Source organism: Anopheles ziemanni, chromosome 3 (assembly GCF_943734765.1).
Source record: "Anopheles ziemanni chromosome 3, idAnoZiCoDA_A2_x.2, whole genome shotgun sequence".
Lineage (NCBI taxonomy): Eukaryota > Metazoa > Arthropoda > Insecta > Diptera > Culicidae > Anopheles > Anopheles ziemanni.
The window spans coordinates 65,349,476-65,369,361 of record NC_080706.1 but is presented as its reverse complement, the minus strand read 5'-3'; the positions used below and the strand labels follow the sequence as shown (position 1 = coordinate 65,369,361).

The 19,886-nt window shown below is 48.0% G+C and overlaps 1 protein-coding gene across 1 annotated transcript; it reads left to right on the top strand.

Moving 5' to 3' along the window:
• Window positions 1–391: 391 nt before the first annotated feature.
• LOC131289506 (dmX-like protein 2) lies at window positions 392–19,189 on the top strand. Its single transcript, XM_058318782.1, has 20 exons — window positions 392–639; window positions 1,827–2,044; window positions 2,129–2,274; window positions 2,362–2,568; window positions 2,640–3,966; window positions 4,006–5,042; window positions 5,112–7,072; window positions 9,295–9,381; window positions 10,346–10,465; window positions 10,531–14,155; window positions 14,246–14,362; window positions 14,861–15,449; window positions 15,528–15,627; window positions 17,119–17,388; window positions 17,461–17,530; window positions 17,614–17,688; window positions 17,773–17,906; window positions 17,970–18,053; window positions 18,136–18,384; window positions 18,415–19,189. Exons 1-19 carry the CDS (start codon window positions 553–555, stop codon window positions 18,334–18,336), a joined length of 10,455 nt encoding a protein of 3,484 aa, XP_058174765.1. The 5' UTR covers window positions 392–552; the 3' UTR covers window positions 18,337–18,384; window positions 18,415–19,189.
• The last annotated feature ends 697 nt before the right edge of the window (window positions 19,190–19,886 follow it).

The following is a 19,886-nucleotide window of genomic DNA, read 5'->3' as shown; positions in this document are numbered from 1 at the left end:
GTACTAACTCCTCCTAGGGAGGAAATTGCTACTCTCTCATCGTCACTTTTGGGGTTCGTTGGGATCTAGGATACATAAACTGCAAGAAATTCGGCAAAATAGTGTTGTCTCCATCAACTGTAAACCTGAATCGTATTTGCCTACATTGCTCTGTCGCCAAGACCATTTGTATGTTAGTTACACCAAGCTAAAAGTACACTTTTTTGTCTAGTTTTCACCGATTTAAATTCAATGTTTTAAAACTCATTAGAACCAAACGTCACCCTGCCAGCGAACTGTCAGCGTACAATGATTGGTTCCACTTGGTAGTTCTACCCACCTTGTCCTATTTGCTGAACTTGTCAAAGTCATTCGCAAAGTGAAAAGAGGCGAGAAGGAAAAAGTTGCTCGTCGTCCGCGTCTCTGTGGATGTGTAAAAATCGACCGTACAGTTCTATCCTGCGGACAAGAGTGGTTTTTTTGTTATTTGTGCTACTAACGATGCCATTGTGGGCGAAAAACTTGGACTGCTAAATATGCATCGTCGTTGTTAGTTTCAACCCAAAGATCACAATGAATTGTCATCAAATTCTGAGTGGTGCTTGCAATGCTGGCGATCGTTGTTTTGCTGTCGGTTCTGTCGAGGGAGTTCCATTCACAGTACGTCTTATTCTATTCGTTTTCATTTGCACGTAGAATTCCCGTAATCTCGGTACAATGGGCCTGCCGTTTTAGCTTGCGTTCTGGATGCATCACTGAAGCGATATTGCATTCTTATGTGACCCTCACTTTGTGGCTTTTCACCTCCTGGTGCTGGAAAAATAAGCCCGCTCCACAAAATGAGCATTGCATGCTATCTGCATATAATATAAAAGCTGTGCAAATGCAAATACGTAACTACGTTTCACGATACGATTGTTGTACCTGGGACCCCATTGCGGATAGGGATTAGCTTTTGTGCAACCACTATGTACCCAGAGGAATCCCTTTGGTGATTTTTTTCTTTTCCTGAAGTTTTCGTTAGAATATTCTGAAACTATGCATGATTTCTCGATCGCTGGTAACGCGATTGAGCATTGTAATTGTGTCAGCTGCCAGTGAAAATTGCCAGTGCCAAATAACACCCTCTTTTCCATTGAAATTGTAAAGTAATCGAAACATGGAAAAACGGTGACGTTTGATAGTCACTTGACTGATAATTTTTCACTCTCTCGCTTGTATGCTCTCATCGCCTGGCATTCTCTCACTCTCGCGTTCAATATTTCATCAATATGTGTATGCACGCACACGCGCACATCTTTTCTTTGAGCCTTTTTTGACGCGAATCAACTATCAACACATGATTCGATTGATTGCGGCAGAGTTGGGGAGGACAATCAGAGGAGGAATAGATACTGCTATCTGTATGATGATATCAGTCTCGCGATCAGTTTGATTAGACCTGTTTCCTTTTTTTATTCCTTGAAACACTCATGCGAACCATGCAGATGAATGCCCTGGAAGCGTTTCAGTACAATTAGGAATATCTCTGGGAGAAAAGCCAGGGCTCAAAAATAGATCAAAATAAGTACCGCACGTGAATCATTGTTGTTTGTGTACACATCTTGAACAACGTTCGTATTTGTGAATTGCGACAATGCTGATAAGTGTCGCCAGTTCGTTTGCAATGTTCTTATTTGGAACCGTGGGCGGCTTCCACATTTTGTTTGTTCATCTCGTTTACATGTACTGTACAAGATGTTTGTTGTGCCACTTTGCATGGTGGAAGAAGAAAAAAAATCCTTCTAGTTTATATCCATCCGATGCTACCAGATGTAGAACTAACTTTGATTGTATTCCCTTTGTAGGCATACGCAGCAGGATGTAACATCGTGGTACTTGCAAGCAACTTCGAACGCGTGCAAATCATCCCGGGAGCCGTGCATAACTATATTCGCATTTCGGCCCTAGATGCAAGCACCGACACCGGAAAGATAGCAGCCGCATATGAGGATAAAGTGTGCATCTTCGAACCGACGCCACTGATCCACACGGACCGAGCCTCGACGCATGGCTTAGAGTACAAGTAAACAAAAAAAATAAACCCTTTCTCTAACGGAAAGCCCAAAATTGTTGAGCTTGTGTGACTGACGGAATTTTGTATTTACAGGTGGGTTCAGACCGGGAGCTTGCAAGCATCCTCCCATATAAGCTCCCTCTCGTGGAACCTCGAGGGAACGCGCCTGTTGACCGGTGGAACGGTGTTGCAACTTTGGCACGAGCGGCTTTCCAAACAGGACGATGACGAACCAAGCTGTAAGTAACCTGGACGTTGTTTTTACGTAACCATCCTCGGCGAAGACGAGTTTTATCAAACACGCACATCCATTCCCATTTCCCCAGCGGTCAAGTTTGAAATCGGTGGATCTGATCGCGATCCGAAAACGCCCACCGGCGAGGAGGAAGCTGACAGCAACTCATGGGATTGCGTTTGGAAGTGTCATACAGCGACGCCGGTCCACCATATGGCGTTCAGTCCGGACGGCACGTTGTTCGCTACGTCCGGTAAAAGTGATCGATTGGTAAAAGTTTGGTACGAGAACAAGCACAGTGAGTATCGTTCATACTGTCATGCTTTGTTAAAAAAAAAGATAAATGATTCATAAATATGCTCCTTCCAGTTCTATTCCCCAACAAAAGCTTCGACCAGTCGCAATCGCAGAGTTTCATCGGTGCACCGGAAGTCAGCTATGGTTTCGTGTACGTTGCCCATCCGCGCGCGGTCACCCACCTGTCGTGGCGCAAGACTAGCAAATACATGCCGAAGGGATCGGTATCTAATATGCTGGTCACATCGTGTCTGGATAACATCTGCCGCATCTGGGTGGAAACGGTGCTACCGGACGATGGGTTGGTAAACATGAACCAGTTCGATCCGCTCGCTTCGCAGAATCCAAAGTTTCGTACCCATCGTCACAAGCATCGGTTTATGCAGCGCCTGAAGCACATGAAAACGTGCTTCCACATCCGCCGCCACGCGAAACACAGTGGTACCGGTGGCGCGAACGGGCTAAACGGTATGGGCCCAGGGTTCGGGGGACCCGGAGCAAGCTCTGGATTTGGCAATGCGCCCATCCCGACACTTCCCTCGACGTACAGTGTGCACGATTTCCATTCGTACGGCTATCACGGCACGGGAATGACGCCTGGGCTCCACTTTCATCTGGCGGCATCGATCAACGCCGAAACCGACATCCCACTGGTGCCCTCGATGCATACGACCGATCCGGCCACGCAACCTAACTTCATTCTGCACTGGTTGAACAACAAAGAGATGCATTTTTCGCTGCAAGCGGAAGGCATCCTGCAGGAAATGACTCGCAAGGTGATCGAAAAGGAGGACCAGCAGAACGTTTCGGGCAGCAACAGTGATGGAGGCGGTGGTGTGGGTGCCACCGAGCCCGGCGGCAGTTTGCTGCTAGAGGATGGCACGCTCAATGATCGCAGGAGCCAGCTGCGGAGCACGCTTTCCCAGGAGGAAAGCAACAGTAGCGAAGAACAACATCCACCGCTTCATTCGCAGCATCGCTCTCACTCGATCGGGGCTGGATCGCACGTCGGCTTACCGAGCCATCATTCGTTGTCCAACACGACGTCGATCAATTCGCTTGCGAACGATGGTAACAACCATCATCACCTGCACGTGACGGACTCGCTGGACATGAAGATCGAGTGTCTGCTGCGCGACTGGCATCACAGCCCGGATTTGCTGTTTTCGATTCATCCGATCGACGGCAGCTACCTGATCTGGGTGGTCGAGTGGCTCGACGAGTATCATCCCGGTTCGTTCCGGCAGGCACAGGTGTCCTTTTCCACACGCATACCGTCCGCATTTCCGCTGGGTGACGCCATGTCGATGTCAACGACGGTGGCGCTCTACAATACCGGGGGAAACCTGGGCTTCCGGGATATGATCATGCGCGGACCAAAGTCATCTAGTGGTGGGCAGTGTAACTTAGCGGCCGGTGGCCAGCTGGACGTAGTGAGTGACGTCGTTACGTCACTCCCGAGTGTGATGGAGGAAAACGAAACAAACGAGGACGACACTGGCGAGCAAGGGAGCGGACTCGGGATGGGCGGTCATACCGGTGGTGATGATGGTGGCAGTGACGCGGATGCCAACAAGGACGATGGTGCAGCGGGCGCCGACGGCGGATTGCTAGAACATGCTGACATTCTAACGGCACCTCCCTCGCCCACCATCTCGATGGTAACGAAGCATTCGAATGGAACGCTCAACCTCTGGCAGCTGACGTTCGCCGACCGAAGCAAGTTCTCGCAGGTACTGAGTATTGGGCACGCTTCGCGTGCGTCTGGACATCGGTTCCGGGTCAACGACATCACGTGTCATCCGGTGCTGCCACTTCTGCTAACTACGTCGCATCACAACATACCGGACATCCCGAACGGTAATGGCAATGGGAACGCGGCACAGACTCCCCCAGGTAACCGCACTGGGGCAATGAATCGCCCGAAGGATGTTTGCGTGCCCTCAGGGTTCTGCTCCGAGCTGATCCTTTGGCGGGTGGACGCCGTCGGTCCGCTGTCTCAGTCGGGTGGTGTTAGCGAGCTGGCGCGCATTAATTCGCCGGAAATTTCTGCCTTCAGTAACGTTGCCTGGATACCGACGCTGCTGCCGAGCACAACGTTGGGTAACCTTAGCAACTCCCCGTCGGCCTGCTTTGTCGCTAGCGACGGCGAGTGCTTGCGCGTGTACCAGGCGGTGATTGACGCACGCACACTGCTGGCGGAAATTTCCAGCTCCGAGCGGCGCTGTCGCAGAATGGACTCACTGATGTCACTCTCGACCGAGTCGTCCGAGAATGCGGGCCTGCTGCCGCCAACGCTGCACGACAAGATAAAGATCGTTTCGCAGCAGTCAACGGCCCGTCCGGGATGCATCATACAGCTGGACGCGATCGCGGACGCTACGCACGACTGGCAGAACACGCAGTTCCTGCACGTATTCCAGGAGCAGCTGATCACCGGCGAACGGAGCGAGCTGGCCGATCCATTCGGAGGCAGCTCGTCGACGGCCACTGCAAACGGCGCTCAATCGGGGGGAGCGATGAACGCGGCCGATGGGACCGAAGCGAAACCTGCCATTGGTTTGATGGACGGCGGCATGGGAGCGATGGTCGACCTGCAACGCAATGCACAGTTTGAGCAGCCATTCTACCTGGTCGTGCTGGAGCGTACCCAGAATGGCACTACACTGCACATGTGGCGCATTGTGATCGCCTCGCAGCCGGCAGCGGCAGACGAAATGAGCAGCAGCATGATGTACGTCCCAGACAGTAATCTGGTGCAGGACCTGGACGATCCGGAGAACCTCCACCGACCCTCGGTGGTACCGGATGACGTACCGAAGGGTGGCCACCATCCGAGGAATACTGCTCCACTGGAGCAAGCATCGCACGTTAATATCTCCACCACGAAGGTGTGCACTCAGGAACTACCATTGCCCGACGGGGTGGACGTAATTCATGCGGCACCTGCTGCCGGACACCTCAGTTCATCCTCGATCTATCCGGCTTGCTTCGCACCCTATATCATCGTTACTGCCTGCTCCGACTCGACGGTGCGCTTCTGGAAGTGTAAAACATCTCGCAAATCATCATCCAGCGCTAAGGAAGATCACTCGTCGTCGTCGCCTCCGCGCTACGAGTGGTGCGAGTGGGAAATGATTCGCAAAGATCAGGAATCCACCATCGACGTCAATGGGCAGCTGTTGCACATCAGCGCTGCCTATTCGGGACGTATTGCTTGTGCCTACAAATACGGCAAATCATTCACGCGCCCAACGAAGAGCAGCGATCCGGAGACACGCTTCGTTAACTTGAGCGTGGCAATCTACGAGTGCGAATCCACCGGCGGCAGCGAATGGGTGCTGGAGGACACGATACACCTGAAAAACATTCATCTGCCCCGCATCCAGGTGGATCACAATCTGGACCTGAGCTATCTGTACGACAACCGCACGCTGCAGAAGAAACAGCGGCTCAACCAGGTGCTGCAGACACTGTCGCACGACGATGCCCGTTCACCGCGATCGATCAACGGGGGTGATGTCACACCGGAGGCGTTGGCCGTCAAACCTGGCACAGGCTTACTGGCGGTGCCGAGCTTCAGCACGCTACAGTCATTGCGCAAGAGCATAACCGAGCACGGCAACACGTGTCCGATCACGCAGAAGCATCTGGTGCAGCTGGACTGGGTCTCCAAGGAGGATGGTTCACACATTCTGACCGTGGCCGTCGGCAGTAAGATCCTGCTCTTCACTCCGGTGTGCAGCGATCTGGCGCAATCGAACATGAAAGCGATGAAGGAGTCGCAGTCGAGCAACCGGCCACTGCTGCGCAAGGCAAGCTCGCTTGCGCAACCGCACTTTAACGACGAGATCCGCTGGATGAAGCTGCGCCAGATCGAGCTAACGACGGCCGACGGACTGCCGCCGCTACCGATGCAGATTTCCTGGGTCCGCGACGGTATCTTCGTGGCCGGCATGGACTCGGAGATGCACGTGTACTCGCAGTGGAAACCGCAGAGCAACAGTCTATATAACGTACATCATCAAATGGACATCGACGACATGTACGACACGCGCAACCTAAAGGACGAGGACTTGCGTTCGATGGCACAGGATAGTACTCAGCGCAGGCTGGCCAACGTGTCCTCAATGCCCGTACTGTCGCGGGTCAGCTCGATCAATCTGAACCAAATGCTTTCGGCGGACGGTAAGAAGAAGAAACCGATCGGCGGAGTGGCTAGCACCGGTCACATGGGGGCGGTGGCCGCGGCAGCTGCTGCCCAAGCCGACCAGCAGCATTCGCAGTCGGGCCAGCACGACTACATGACCGATTACGGGCTGTTTGAGGCGTCCCGCATCGCTTGCCCCGTGCTGCCCCAGTACCACCCGAAACAGCTGATGGAGCTGCTCAACTCGGGCAAAATCCGCTGGGTCAAGGCCATTCTGGCGCACTTGGTCAGGTGCATTAGCGGTTCGTACACGGTGCGCGGTTGTGGAGGGGACGAAGAAAGTCTTAACCGTCAGGTATGTCCATCCCGTGCCTTGAAACATCCCTGTATATATCCCAAAAATCCCATACCTCCTCCTTGTATGCTAACTACAAATTCTCTGGTTATTATCTGTATGGATGAGATATGCGGAACTCAAAGTTGTCGAAAGTCCTCGAAATTATGTTCGAGAACAACTCCTCCTCTTCGTGCTGTGAACACAGGGTGACTGAGTTAAGACTGAATTATTGAATGATAATGAACTTGAAAGCAATATTTAATCCAAGGATAAACTGTTTCAAGCCTTTACTTCGTCAAGAATCATCGATACATAACCAGCAAAGAGGTGCATCGATCGAAGATAGGTTAGCTTTAGCGATGATTCTTGAATCAAACAGAAGGTGTCGTTGAAATTTCGAACGGTTCTGCTGTAATTTTATGCGCATTTTCCGTGACAATCCACTGTTTAATCGCGTTGGATTAGAATACGCGGTGTCTAATATATCCTCATATAAATTCAACCATCATCTATTTCGTAGCACTATGTCGGATTGTGTTGGTATTTTTTGTTATGGATCTAATTAGCTGTGTGGTACTTCATCCAGTTTAAACACCTTTCCATGATCAATGCCTTGACCTTACCGCCTTTTTTTTGTAAAACCCAAGTGGTATTTTTTAATATACCCCCTAAACTATGGTCGCCGAGGAGTTTTAGAATCATTTAATTTGTCTATTGATGTCGGGAATATCATTGGACCTAATAAGTCCAGAATCTGTCATTTTGAACAGCCTGAGACTGATACAGGACAAATAGATTTCATCGGAAAAGACTTACGGCCTGCCTTGCATCTTGAAACGAAATGACGGCTTTAATCACCCGTTCACGCTTAGGTTGGATGTGCGGTGGTTATCAAACCATTAAATTTTTACTGTACCTTCTAATAGTTACATACAAAAGTTACGTTATGTCTTCAGATTCTGGAAATCCTTTTACATAGTGTATGAGTAAACTTCTTTGAAACTTTCTTTTTTCTTCTCAATCCGGAACTTTTTCGCTTTTTACTATGAATAGACCGTAAGTGCTAATAAATAAACGAAACTGTCTATGACTTGTATAAACACAGAAGAATGTTAGGAAAATATGTAAAAAGTGTAAAATTTGTAGCGGCTCTCTGAAAAAATGTAAAAGGACATATTGGACGCCGTGTACACTAAAAGGTATAGTCCAAATGTTGAAAATGTTTGGCATCCATACAGCATACAGCAAACTACCTAACACTACAGTGTGTCAAACTCAGTATGTGTAAAATTTTAGCTAATGTTAAAATTAATAAACTTCAAATGTTTTTAAAACTTCGACAAGCATAACATAAAGGCGCAATGTGTTTTGCGCAGTTAGGTTGAATTGGCTATACCAGGTCGCTAATTATCTACCATCGGTTGCAGTCACCCTGTACTGTATATTATACTAGCACATATTGACTTGATTGACTTTTTTGACTTTTTTTCCCTATAAATTTGCTGTGTATTTAAAAAGTCACTTCCGCATTGTCCCTTCTATACAAAGATCTGACCATGTCCTCCTTACACCTTACACCTTATACTCAAACCACCCACCGCAAAAACAGTGTGTGTGTGTGAATGTCGCTAATATTGACATTGCGTTGCTAATCTTTGAGTGTCACATATTTATCATCTCTGCATCGAGCGTGCTTGTCTTATCGCACCGAGCTTGTCTTACCGAGCAAGGAACACATAGCGTCTGTTACGAAAGTAGCAAAACTAGATAGATAGTCGTAAGCATCGTCTGCTGATCATTTCATTCACATTATTTTAGCAAGTCACTTGTAAATCATCCAATACTATTCATGTATGTATAAAGCTTTAGAAGCATTGGTATCGGATACTCTTTGCTGCAACGGTTCACTGAACTCAATTTGTATCTAGTGCAACGTGCATCGGCTTCAACATGATCATCACTGGCATGATAAGCATTGCTCTACAGCTTCATCGGCGAATTCATTATTAGTTCTCTATAAACACATTCTTCTTATACTTTACGCACAGGTCACACCGATCCGGACATGATCAATCAGGAACATATAATTCATTACTCATTTCATCTTTCTTACTATTATCTGCACATTCTTTCTATTGAATCATTTTCCTACTATCTAGCTTACTTACCTCCTCTATGCTCCCTGTTTTTTCAACTCTTTCCATTATCTTTTCTTTATTTGTTTATATGTGTGTTTCCAGCGTGGTTGGTCTAGAACTCGCACACTTTCCATTAGCTGCCCGGCAGGCACCGTTAGTCCTCTTGAACCAAGAGGATCGACGACACAGGTGCGGTTTTAAATTAATTTCTACTTCTCTCAAGCTTACAATATTCTACTTTTCGGCTGCTCAGACTCTCGATATATAATACCCCCTTTTCTTCTCTCTGCTCTCGACCGTTCGATGGTACTTCTGATTGTACGAACTGTGTTTACCTTTGTTCTACAAGCTTGTTTATTACCTACCGCTTAGTGCATCTCTCTATGGTCCGACTTTGGTTTGCCGAATCCAACCGCTGTGGTTTCCTATTCTCTACTCGGGGTGTATTTTTTAGATGGATGTTTGTTGTTGGTGGTCTGATCAATGTTTCGGACATTGGAAAAATGTATATTTAAAATTCTCTTTTCAATGTGATTTAATTTAATGGGAAATCAAAATGCCTTCTTTGTTGTTTCTATACACGATCAATGGGATGTCTTAATCTGTGTTATTATTACTTGTTTTATCTGATCCTCACCTTTGTTACAGTTACTACGTTCATTATGTTGTGCTAAGAAGTTGTGTTTATCTTTTTGTTTTTCAAATAAATTACTTCATATTTATTCCCTTTCCCTTTCTCTACTCTGCGTCACTTGTTCTGGTAGTTATCTATCGCTACACGACCTCAAGCACGTAGATCTGAGCCTACACTATTGTTGTTCTTAATGTGTGAAATGCATTTCGCACCATATTGTGATTAGTACAACCGTTGGCGCCATTGGATTAAAAGTAAAGTAAAAACACTTTCACCACAAGTCACTAATGTGTAGAACAATCGTAACTGTGAACGTTACCCGTGTAGCGTGTGTTGCCCACAAACACGATATTGTCCCCCAATTTATTTTTACCCCAAAAGTACTACTTTGTAGCGACCCGTAGTAGTGTAGAGGCAGTGTTCGAGCAGCACGGTATAGAAGAGTTTTTGGGTAAACAAACGGTGTCTAATGTGATATTTTGTTCTGTCCTCATGAAATTAATAATGATGCTGCCATAGATTCCAGAGGAACTTACGTTGGACTATGCGGAAATTACCTCCATTCCTCCGCTACCATTGTGGACACTTTTGGCTGCCGATAAGGAATCGACCAGTAGCAATCTGCAGCAAAGTGACGAAGTAAAGGTACGGATTGACTGACAAAAAAAATCGAAGAAAACATTTGACGTGTCTTAATTCGATAGGATTACAATGAGCTGTTCGAGAGTAACATTGCTGACGAGTCGTTGGACGATCTGCTGGATGACGAGAGTGGCGGCGGTGAGACGAATCGGCACACGGATCGGAGGTCGTCGCTACCGGAAAAACATTTCCTATCGCACTTTGGCCCACGCCAAGGGCAGCTCCTATCGAGGCTGCTGACGCACACCCACCTGCCCGGCCTGTCGTCGCTGGATCAGATGCACTTGCTCGCCCTGGCCGATACGGTGTCCACGTGCAATATCGACTTCGCCGAGCGGTTCGCGATCGATGCGGCCAAGACGGCGATAGCGAAGGAAAATCTTACCGGTGTCCCGACCACGGAGAGTGTGTCGACAGATTCGCTCGATGACTGTGGGTTGCGGTTCTTGCTCGCCATGAAACACTACAACTATCTGCTGCGCTGCCTGCCGATCTCGCAGCGCCAGTCGTTCCAGAAGCAGGGCGTCGGCACGGCCAACATCGTCTGGGCGTTCCACTCGGAGAGCGAGGAGGAGCTCCTAAATTTGATTCCATCGTACGTAAAGGGCCAACCCAAGTGGCACGTGCTGAAAGAACTGGGGGTTGGCTGGTGGCTGCGCAACAACAGTCTCCTGCGGCAGTGCATCGAGCGGCTGGCGAAGGCGTCTTTCCAGGCACAGCAGGATCCGCTCGATGCTGCCATCTACTACATGGCAATGAAGAAGAAGTCCGTCGTGTGGGGTCTTTACCGGTCGAAGCGAGACGAGAAGATGACGTCGTTTTTCGCGAACAACTTCACCGAGGACCGGTGGCGCAAGGCAGCGCTCAAGAATGCGTTTGCACTGCTGGGAAAGCAACGGTTCGAGCACGCGGTGGCGTTCTTCCTGTTGGCGAACTCACTAAGTGACGCGCTGGAGGTGTGCCTAACGAAGCTGGATGATTTGCAGCTGGCACTGGTGATAACGCGTTTGTACGAAGGTGAGCATGATCCGACGCCACCGAGCTTTAAGCGGCTTCTGTTCGAAGAGGTGCTGGGATGCGACGCGAATGGTGAAAATCAGGATCTCTCCAGGGCACATCCCGATCCATTCTTGCGCTCGATGGCACTGTGGATTCTGAAGGACTACAGTGGCAGTCTGAGCACGCTGCTCGACAGCCAGATCGGTAGCATGCATCCACTGTTTGACGATGAAAGTGCAGCCCTTGGAAGTGGGTCCCATCACGACGCTAGTCATGCGACGAATCCGAACGTGTTTAACTTCTACGTGTACCTACGCACGCACCCACTGCTGATACGGCAACACATTGCCTCGTCGGCGCAGGATAAGAAGCGGGCGCAGGTTGTAATCGCAGGCTTCAGTTATGGTGCGGTCGGGGCCGATGCAAGCGGCGGAGTCTCTGGAGGTGGAGGACTGGCGACGGATAAACAGATCCAGCTGGAAGATTCCATTACTCCGCTAGAGCGGCAGCTCTACTTCACTACCGCACACGCGCACTTTAAGGCGGGTTGCCCAGCGCTGGCACTAGAAGTTTTAAGCAAACTTCCGACTAAGGTGATTGAGCAGGAAGGGTCGGCTTCGGACGTGCAGAGTCCGATCGGCGCCGGTGCGGAGGTGGTAAAGGATCAGAGCACGCTCATCGCTACCGGAACGCTCGATTGGAGTAAGGACAGTGGAAAGGACTCGGCCGGTTCGTTCGACTGGGGCGCAAGCAGCAACAGTACGGCGATGGATTGGAGTGCACCGGTGGCCTCTTCCAAGTTGGATGATGAGTTCAAAATCGTGTGGGACGACGACGGAGGTGCGGAAGATGACGACGATAGCAGCGACGATGGTGGAGGTATACAGATAAAGAAAAAACCCGAAGCAGATAGTCTCCCGTTGGACGCTGTAGAGGAGGACGATGGTTCGTCCGGGGCTGGAAGTCTCGATATTATGGCACAGCAGCTTAAGTTTATTGCTTGTTTGAAAATTCTGATGGAAGAGCTCTCGACGCTAGCGACCGGATTCGAGGTAGACGGCGGTCAGCTGCGCTATCAGTTGTATGTGTGGCTGGAGCGGGAGGTAGAGGCCCTAAAGCAACTGTGCAACTACAGTACGGGTGATTCGGAAAACACGGCCATCGAGGATACGACCACTACGGCGGAGAATTTTGATCGCGACACTCCAGTGCTCGGTAATAAATTCCCACATGACAAACCGACGCTGCACGAGATTCTCATTCAGGAGAAACAAGACTTCGAGGCGAAGGTGCAGCGTGCGGCTCGGCGCAAGCGCTGGTTGAAGGCCAACGAAACACTGCTGCGTACGCTGCTGAGCTACTGCTCGCTGCATGGGGCGAGCGGCGGTGGGTTGGCCTCGGTGCGTATGGAGCTTGTGTTGCTGCTGCAGGAGCTGCAGCAGGAGAAGACGCAACAGCAACTGCTCAGTCCACTGCCATTCCCGACCACACTGCCCCTGCTGAGTGCGTGCGTGGCCGGCAACAAGACGGTCATCGCGGATCCGCTGCGCTACCTGCAGTCCCATACACACGACATGCTGCAGACGATGGTGAACATGCGCGCCCCACCACACATGAATCGCACCTACACCTTCCCGAGTGGTATCTTCGTCCTGCGGGATCTTGCCGTGGCGCTATCGGCCTGCATCTATCAGTCACTGTGCGACTCGGATACGTTCAGCGTGAAGCAGTTCTCGTTCTCATCGACACTGGACGGCCAGAGCCAGGTATGCCACAGTCCCGGTATGGAAACGATCGCGAAGCTAAACGCGAGCTGCCAGAGTACGCACCTGATGGCAAATGCTGCTGCCCACCAGCGGCGCCGCAAGTACTCGACCGACGAACCACTGGCGGTCAGCACGCCTCCGTCCAAGTGGCCGGGCGTGACGAACCTGCGGGCGCTGCTGGCACGAGAGAAGGACGAAGATACACCCCGGCTGAACGTGCTGTTGTGCGAATCGTTCGTGGCCGCCTACATGGCACTGTTCGTGTACGCGCTAACCACCTGCGACAGTCACATCCTGTACCGGTTGGCCGGCCAGAACTTTACCGACGGCTCTTGGTCAACGCTGTTCGGTGGCGGCGTGAAGAAACTGCTGCGCAAAGCCACCTCGCAGACAGCGCAAGCGGCCGTTCAGGCACAGCTGCAACAAGAAAGCCTCGAGCAGGGTAGTTCGGAAGGCGACAGTGGTGTCTGGGGGGCCGTTACCTCGCTCACCAAGCAGCGCGTTAAGCTTAACATGAAGCTGCTTGGTCACTTTGCCGGACCGCAGGGTGCATCGAACATGAAGGAGGACAAACCAACATACCGGGAGCAGTTTGTGCCGCCAGAAATGTCCATGGTCTCGTACTTCCTCACCAAGCCCGCCGTGCGCGGCTTCGCGCCAGATGAGGACGAGTACGACTCGGCCGACTCGGCGGTATCCGATCTGGACGAGGAAGACGAGGACGAGGACGTTTTTGCCGATCCGCTCAACAACGATCCCAAAGCGTCGCAGGCATCGGCGGCCGCTCGGAAGCACCGGCTGGAGAACACCGAGCATTCAAATCCGAACTCGTACTCCTGGTGCGTTATGCGATACGCGCTGATCCGCGTTGCCCAGAACCAGCTGCAGTCGTTTATTGCCGTGGCGGGCATAGAAATGCAAGGTAGGTTGGTCGGAATTGGATCGAATTGTTCTATCATTGGCTCTTCGTTAACAAACTCTATTTTTCTTTTCTACTTTGTTCAATCTTCAGAGCTGCCGGTTTGCAGCCCGTTAGTGCACGGAATGCTGCGTTCACTATCATCGTGGCAGGATCTGCTTAAAGAAGAGCTAGAAAATCGGGGACCAGCTTCAGTCGATTACATTCCGGGTGAGTAAAGCCCAATGGCCCGGGTATTTTTGCTGATCATGATCAAATAATGCTACCAAATTAGAGTTGTGTAATTCCGATTTAAATAAATTAATCTGAATGACTCTTTGCTTCGTTTTTGACGATCATGATTTTTTTAAAAGGGGGTCCGCGACGGCGTGGGTTCGAATCCCCACCGAGACCGGACCCTCCCCTGTACGAGAGGACTGACTATCCACGTACAACAGGGGAAAAGTCTCGTAAGCCCTTAACGGGCAGGCATGACGAAGAGGTCGTTACGCCAAGAAGAAGAAGAAGAAGAAGATTTTTTAAATGAATGTTTCATGAATCTCAAAGAATCATCATGTTCAAAGTCATACGACTAAACTCCAAAACGTACGACAAGATTTTTTAGGTGGCAAAAACCCCCGTAGTGGGACAAGGCCAGACTAGTGGGGATAAGTTTAAAGTGGAAAATTACTGGATATCTTACTATAAAAGATTGTCCCTTGTCCTTAGGTTGCTTCGTGGAATCGGAAGCAAAAGGCCCAGCCATCCATAAATATCGGTCGTTGTTGGAACGGTCCAATACACCCTTCAGCCCGTGTCTCTCGGCGGCGGCACCGGCCAAACGGCTCTGGAACTATCTGGTCCGTATCGAATCGGTACAGGAGATCTTCATCCGTGCCGTGTTTGGCAAAAAGAAGTCCCCCGCCAATGCGTTCGACGCTTCCACTACTGGCGCTGTCGGGTCGGTATCAGCATCGCTCAACGACCCCGGAACACCGATCGGACATGAAAACAACAACGGTGGGGGAGGCAATGGTGCTGGCCACCACCAGCAGCAGCAGCATCACAACATTCCAGAGCCGGTGCGCATCATTCACAAGGATCAGGAGCAGATTTCTGCCTTCTGTCTCAATATGGTGAATCATGGATTGCTCGCACTGGCCACACCACGGGAGGTGCAGGAGATGGATATATCGCTTCTGCTGGAGTCACCCAACTGGATGGAGGACGAGTGCGAAATGGACATAATGAATCTGTCCAGGGATATCGAATCGCTTCCGTCGAGCAGCTTTCTTGTCATTCAAACGGCGACGGATAAGTACGTATTGCATCATATGAAAGCTTTTGCTTTGTGCGTTGTTTTGTATTTTTGTCATATTTTATTTTTCTTTTCTAGACACCTTCTCAATCAGAACATAAGCAGTGCTCAAAACTACGGTGCACCGTCTAGCCCTCAGCCGGGAATCGCGGGACAGTCCGGTCGTGGTGCCTCAGTGGTACGTATCTAGCGATAGGCAAGCTCCATAGCCAAATTACAAACCTGTTTAATCTGTGACACTGTGAAATGTTTGTCGGCCATTTTCGTGTGTACACACCATTTCGTCCAACTAAAATACATAGTCAAGCAAATGCTTCCTGTGGTACGTCGTAACTGGCATCACTATTACTAAGACTTTAATGTGAAATTAATCGGAATTGACAATCCATCAAACGTGAACATGGTTTTGCTCACCCAATATGCGAAGATAGTTTCACAAATAATAAAAACACATAAAATAATAGTAGCTGCCTCCTCAACATAATCAAATGATACTTTGTAGTACATATTTGAGCTTTGTTTTAACCCCTCCACAATTTTGTCCATGTCTGACTCGGGCAAGCGGGACATTTTCTCGACTTGGCAGGGTTGTGAAGAGGTTAAAATATTTTTATATATAGTTGCAGTGTGGAAAATAATAAAACCACATACATCACTATACAACTAAATTTGATCAAACTTATTAATCGCTGCTTATAAAATACCACTTTCAATGTTAGATTCAGTAAAGGTTGCTTCAAAAGATCATTTCCAATCCAAATCAAAATATTTAATCATTACCTCATAGTAATATGAGCAACATACCATAGTTCCAGCACTAAAATGGAAACCCATGGTTCCAAATCAAATCCATCTTTACCGAAGAACAATTTCTTTCACAATATCCATTTTTCTCTCTCTCCCTCTCTCTTTTCTACGTGCTCTCTCTGTATAATACCATAACGTGGATGTATGTTGGATAAATGTGTGTCCGCTGGTGATCATAAATAACATGTTTCTGTCCCAAACTGCGTTCTGATAAACGCTTCAAACTAATGCTAACACAACACGAACATCATATAATTGGGTTCTCCGCCAATGAACAAATAAACAACACTCACACTTAATCAAACAAAACGATAGATTAAAGGCGCCACATTCCCCGGTAGTCAATGTCCACGGTTCTGCAAGCTGGTTATCGATCGATCGAAACATTTACTGAAGCCGGTACATTTATCTTTCTGTATACTATTCCCTATAGATCGTTAGAAAATCGATAACTATTGTTTAAAGTATTAAATTGGACCTTTCCATGCTGTTCGTTACTTGTGTATCTGTATTATGTTTTTATCAATGCCTTTGATTTCTTTGATTGTCATCTCCTATACTATTTATTTGTTTGATATTGTTCGTTACCATAAACAGGTTTTAATGCATTCCATATTCCCCTATTTAATAATGAAAGTTTCTCTTTTTAATTACCTTTATACGTTTCTAATGTATTACTTGGCGTTTTTGTGTCGGTCATTAAACTTCTTGTTTATCCATTCACATGCTATGTAATAATATGATTTTCTGTTCGTGTAATGCTAGTTTAGACTATCCGCATCACTATTTAACGATACTTCGAGAAAGTGCAGTTGTTGATCATCTTGAAAATTTTCCCAACTTCTTTTTCGCAACAAAAAAGGTCCTCAAACACAAGGTGGACAACATCAAACGAATGAGTGCCCATCCGCTGATGCCCCTGTACTTGACCGGTGGTCAAGATGGCTCGGTGCAGATGTGGGAATGGGGTCACCAGCAAGTCGTCTGCACGCCACGCTCACCGGGAACGTTCGCCAAGGTGACACGATGCCGTTTCTCGCAGCATGGTAACAAGTTCGGTATTGCCGACGGTGATGGTAACCTTAGTCTCTGGCAAGTGGGACTGGCTAGTCAAAGCAATCGTCCGTTTTTCGTAAGTACACTCCGAAATCGACCTTATTTTTAAACAACCATTGCTAAGCTACAATTTTATATTTCCCTTCAGACGTACCAATGCCATAATAAAGGAATCACCGATTTCGTATTCCTCGGGTCGTGCAGTTTGGTGGCAACCGGTCAGTTTACCTTACCGTCGGAGGAACGCATATGTATCTTGATAGTATATTGTTAACATTCTCCTATGCTCTAAACGTTACAGCGGGCCATAGTTCGGAAAGTAAAAATGTCGCCATATGGGACACGTTGCTGCCCCAAAAGAAAGCCCTTGTGTCTGGTATGTAATGCGGCCGTTTTATGTTCATCATTTCTAGGTGTACAATGTGCAAGTTGTCTTACCTATTTGTATTTTACCCCGTAGCATTTACCTGCCACGACCAGGGCGCCTCTAGTCTAGCGTATGCACCGCAGCACCAGCTCCTTATTTCCGCCGGCAAAAAAGGCGATGTTAACATATTCGACGTGCGCCAACGGGTTCTCAGGCATCGGTTCCAGGTAAGAAATTGTGCATCATGTGCATTCTTGTAGCAATTATGACCGAAGTATTACTCTCCTTAGGCTCACGAACACCCAATTAAATGTCTGGCCATTGATCCAAACGAGGAGCACTTTGTAACCGGTTCAGCTGACGGTGATATTAAGGTATGATTTTGCGAAATGCAATTATAACTCCATTTGGTACTTGATTAATTTATTGGTGCAATATATAACACGCACACGATAGGTTTGGGGATTAACTGTGCACACGCAGCTGTACAGCTTCATGGGGGAGCATGCGCGTAGCAGCTTCTTCAAACACATCGGCCAGGGCGTAACGCAGCTGCAGATCGATCAAGGGGGGCGGCTTTTCTCCTGCGGGGCAGATGGATCGATGAAGGTGCGCCAACTGCCCGATCGTGAATCGATCGTACATTCGCTGTACTAGGCGGTGTTCACCAACCGGCAACCGGTTGTTTAAGACTCGCACCGACAGGCTCTGGCAAACGAAACGGCGAGGGCAGAGGGGTGCAGTAGAGCAATGTCATCGACTGCAATACAGTAAAAAAAGGTAACAATTTTAGGGAAAAGTTCCACAATGCATTACGAGTATTACACGAACTGAAAGGGATAGTCGCGTATAGACATTGCGAGAAGAGGGCTAATGGAATATTTACAAACCCGCAAAATAACCCCCATATATATATACAAACTATTGACAAACGCGAATGGTGAAAGTGAAGAAAGTGGTAAAATTGGCCCATTTAAAAGCTGTTTATGTTTTCAAAGACTCATTTTGCGATCCTTTTATCATTACGTAGTTTTCGGTATGTATCCAACCAAATTGCCTATATTAAAATTTATTTTATTTTGCTTAAGGTTATTTAAAACATAATAGAAACAAAGCATGTTAACATTAGGTAAAATATGCTTCGACGTGTATGTTGCAACGAAAAGGTGCATGCCGATGGGCATCCTATAAGGACGAAAAACGTTGTATGCAATTGATTAATCGATCAAGCAGCAGCAAGTCCAACCGTAAGACTATCCCCGAAAATAAAATAATATTAAACAACACAGAGCAAGCGATGTAGGACAGATAACAGCAAGAATCAATTGCGGTAACACAAGTAAATACACAAGACACCGAGGATGAGGAAAATGATGATGATGATAATATAGAAAATCTACACTTGCAAACAACTCATCGCAGACAATACCCGTGTATCGATGCTTAACGATAAGAAGATGTTATACCAAATACTGATACGTATAGGACTTATTCTACGAACCATACAAAAACTACTTACACCATGAAGCGCATGCCCGGTGCGCCGCACCCGGTGGCGCAGTTGCAAAGCAGCAATCGCTGTGCCTAAGAGCCTGTGAGGATTGGGTTCGGGCACACACGAAACAACACGTGACACGTGACATGTACAATCAAAAACTGGTATATAGGACTCAAATGAATCCAACACTGAAGTGCAAAAAATGCAGTATACACAGGCAAGTTGGCAGGCAATGAAGAAGAATCGAATGAGGGTCGTGTATTAGTTCTAAAAATAATTGACGGTACTTACCATTCGACAGAAGAAAGAAGAACGTGATGTACCGTCAACAACGGAGAGTGGAGATAAAAGATGCATGAGGCATGTAGGCTGATTAGTTAGAACTAATAATCGACAAGCAGGGTATTTGTTTATTCCAGTTGGGTATTATGCTGTCGCTTGTCTTTGTTAGGTTTAACGATTTGCTCAATCTTTCCTTCACTTTGATTTTTCATCCACCTGAGGATGTTTATATGTTTATAGTTTTTACACGTTTTATTTTTCTTTCGCTTTCCGCTTTTTTCTGTCTTCCTTACTATGTTTTTGATGATCGAAACCGTGCATTCATTTGATGAAACTTTGACGGTGCTTTTCAATGGTTCCATGGGTTCCTGTCGATGTGATGCAATAAAAATTTAACTAAAGATAATCTTTTGAATAATTCCATTGC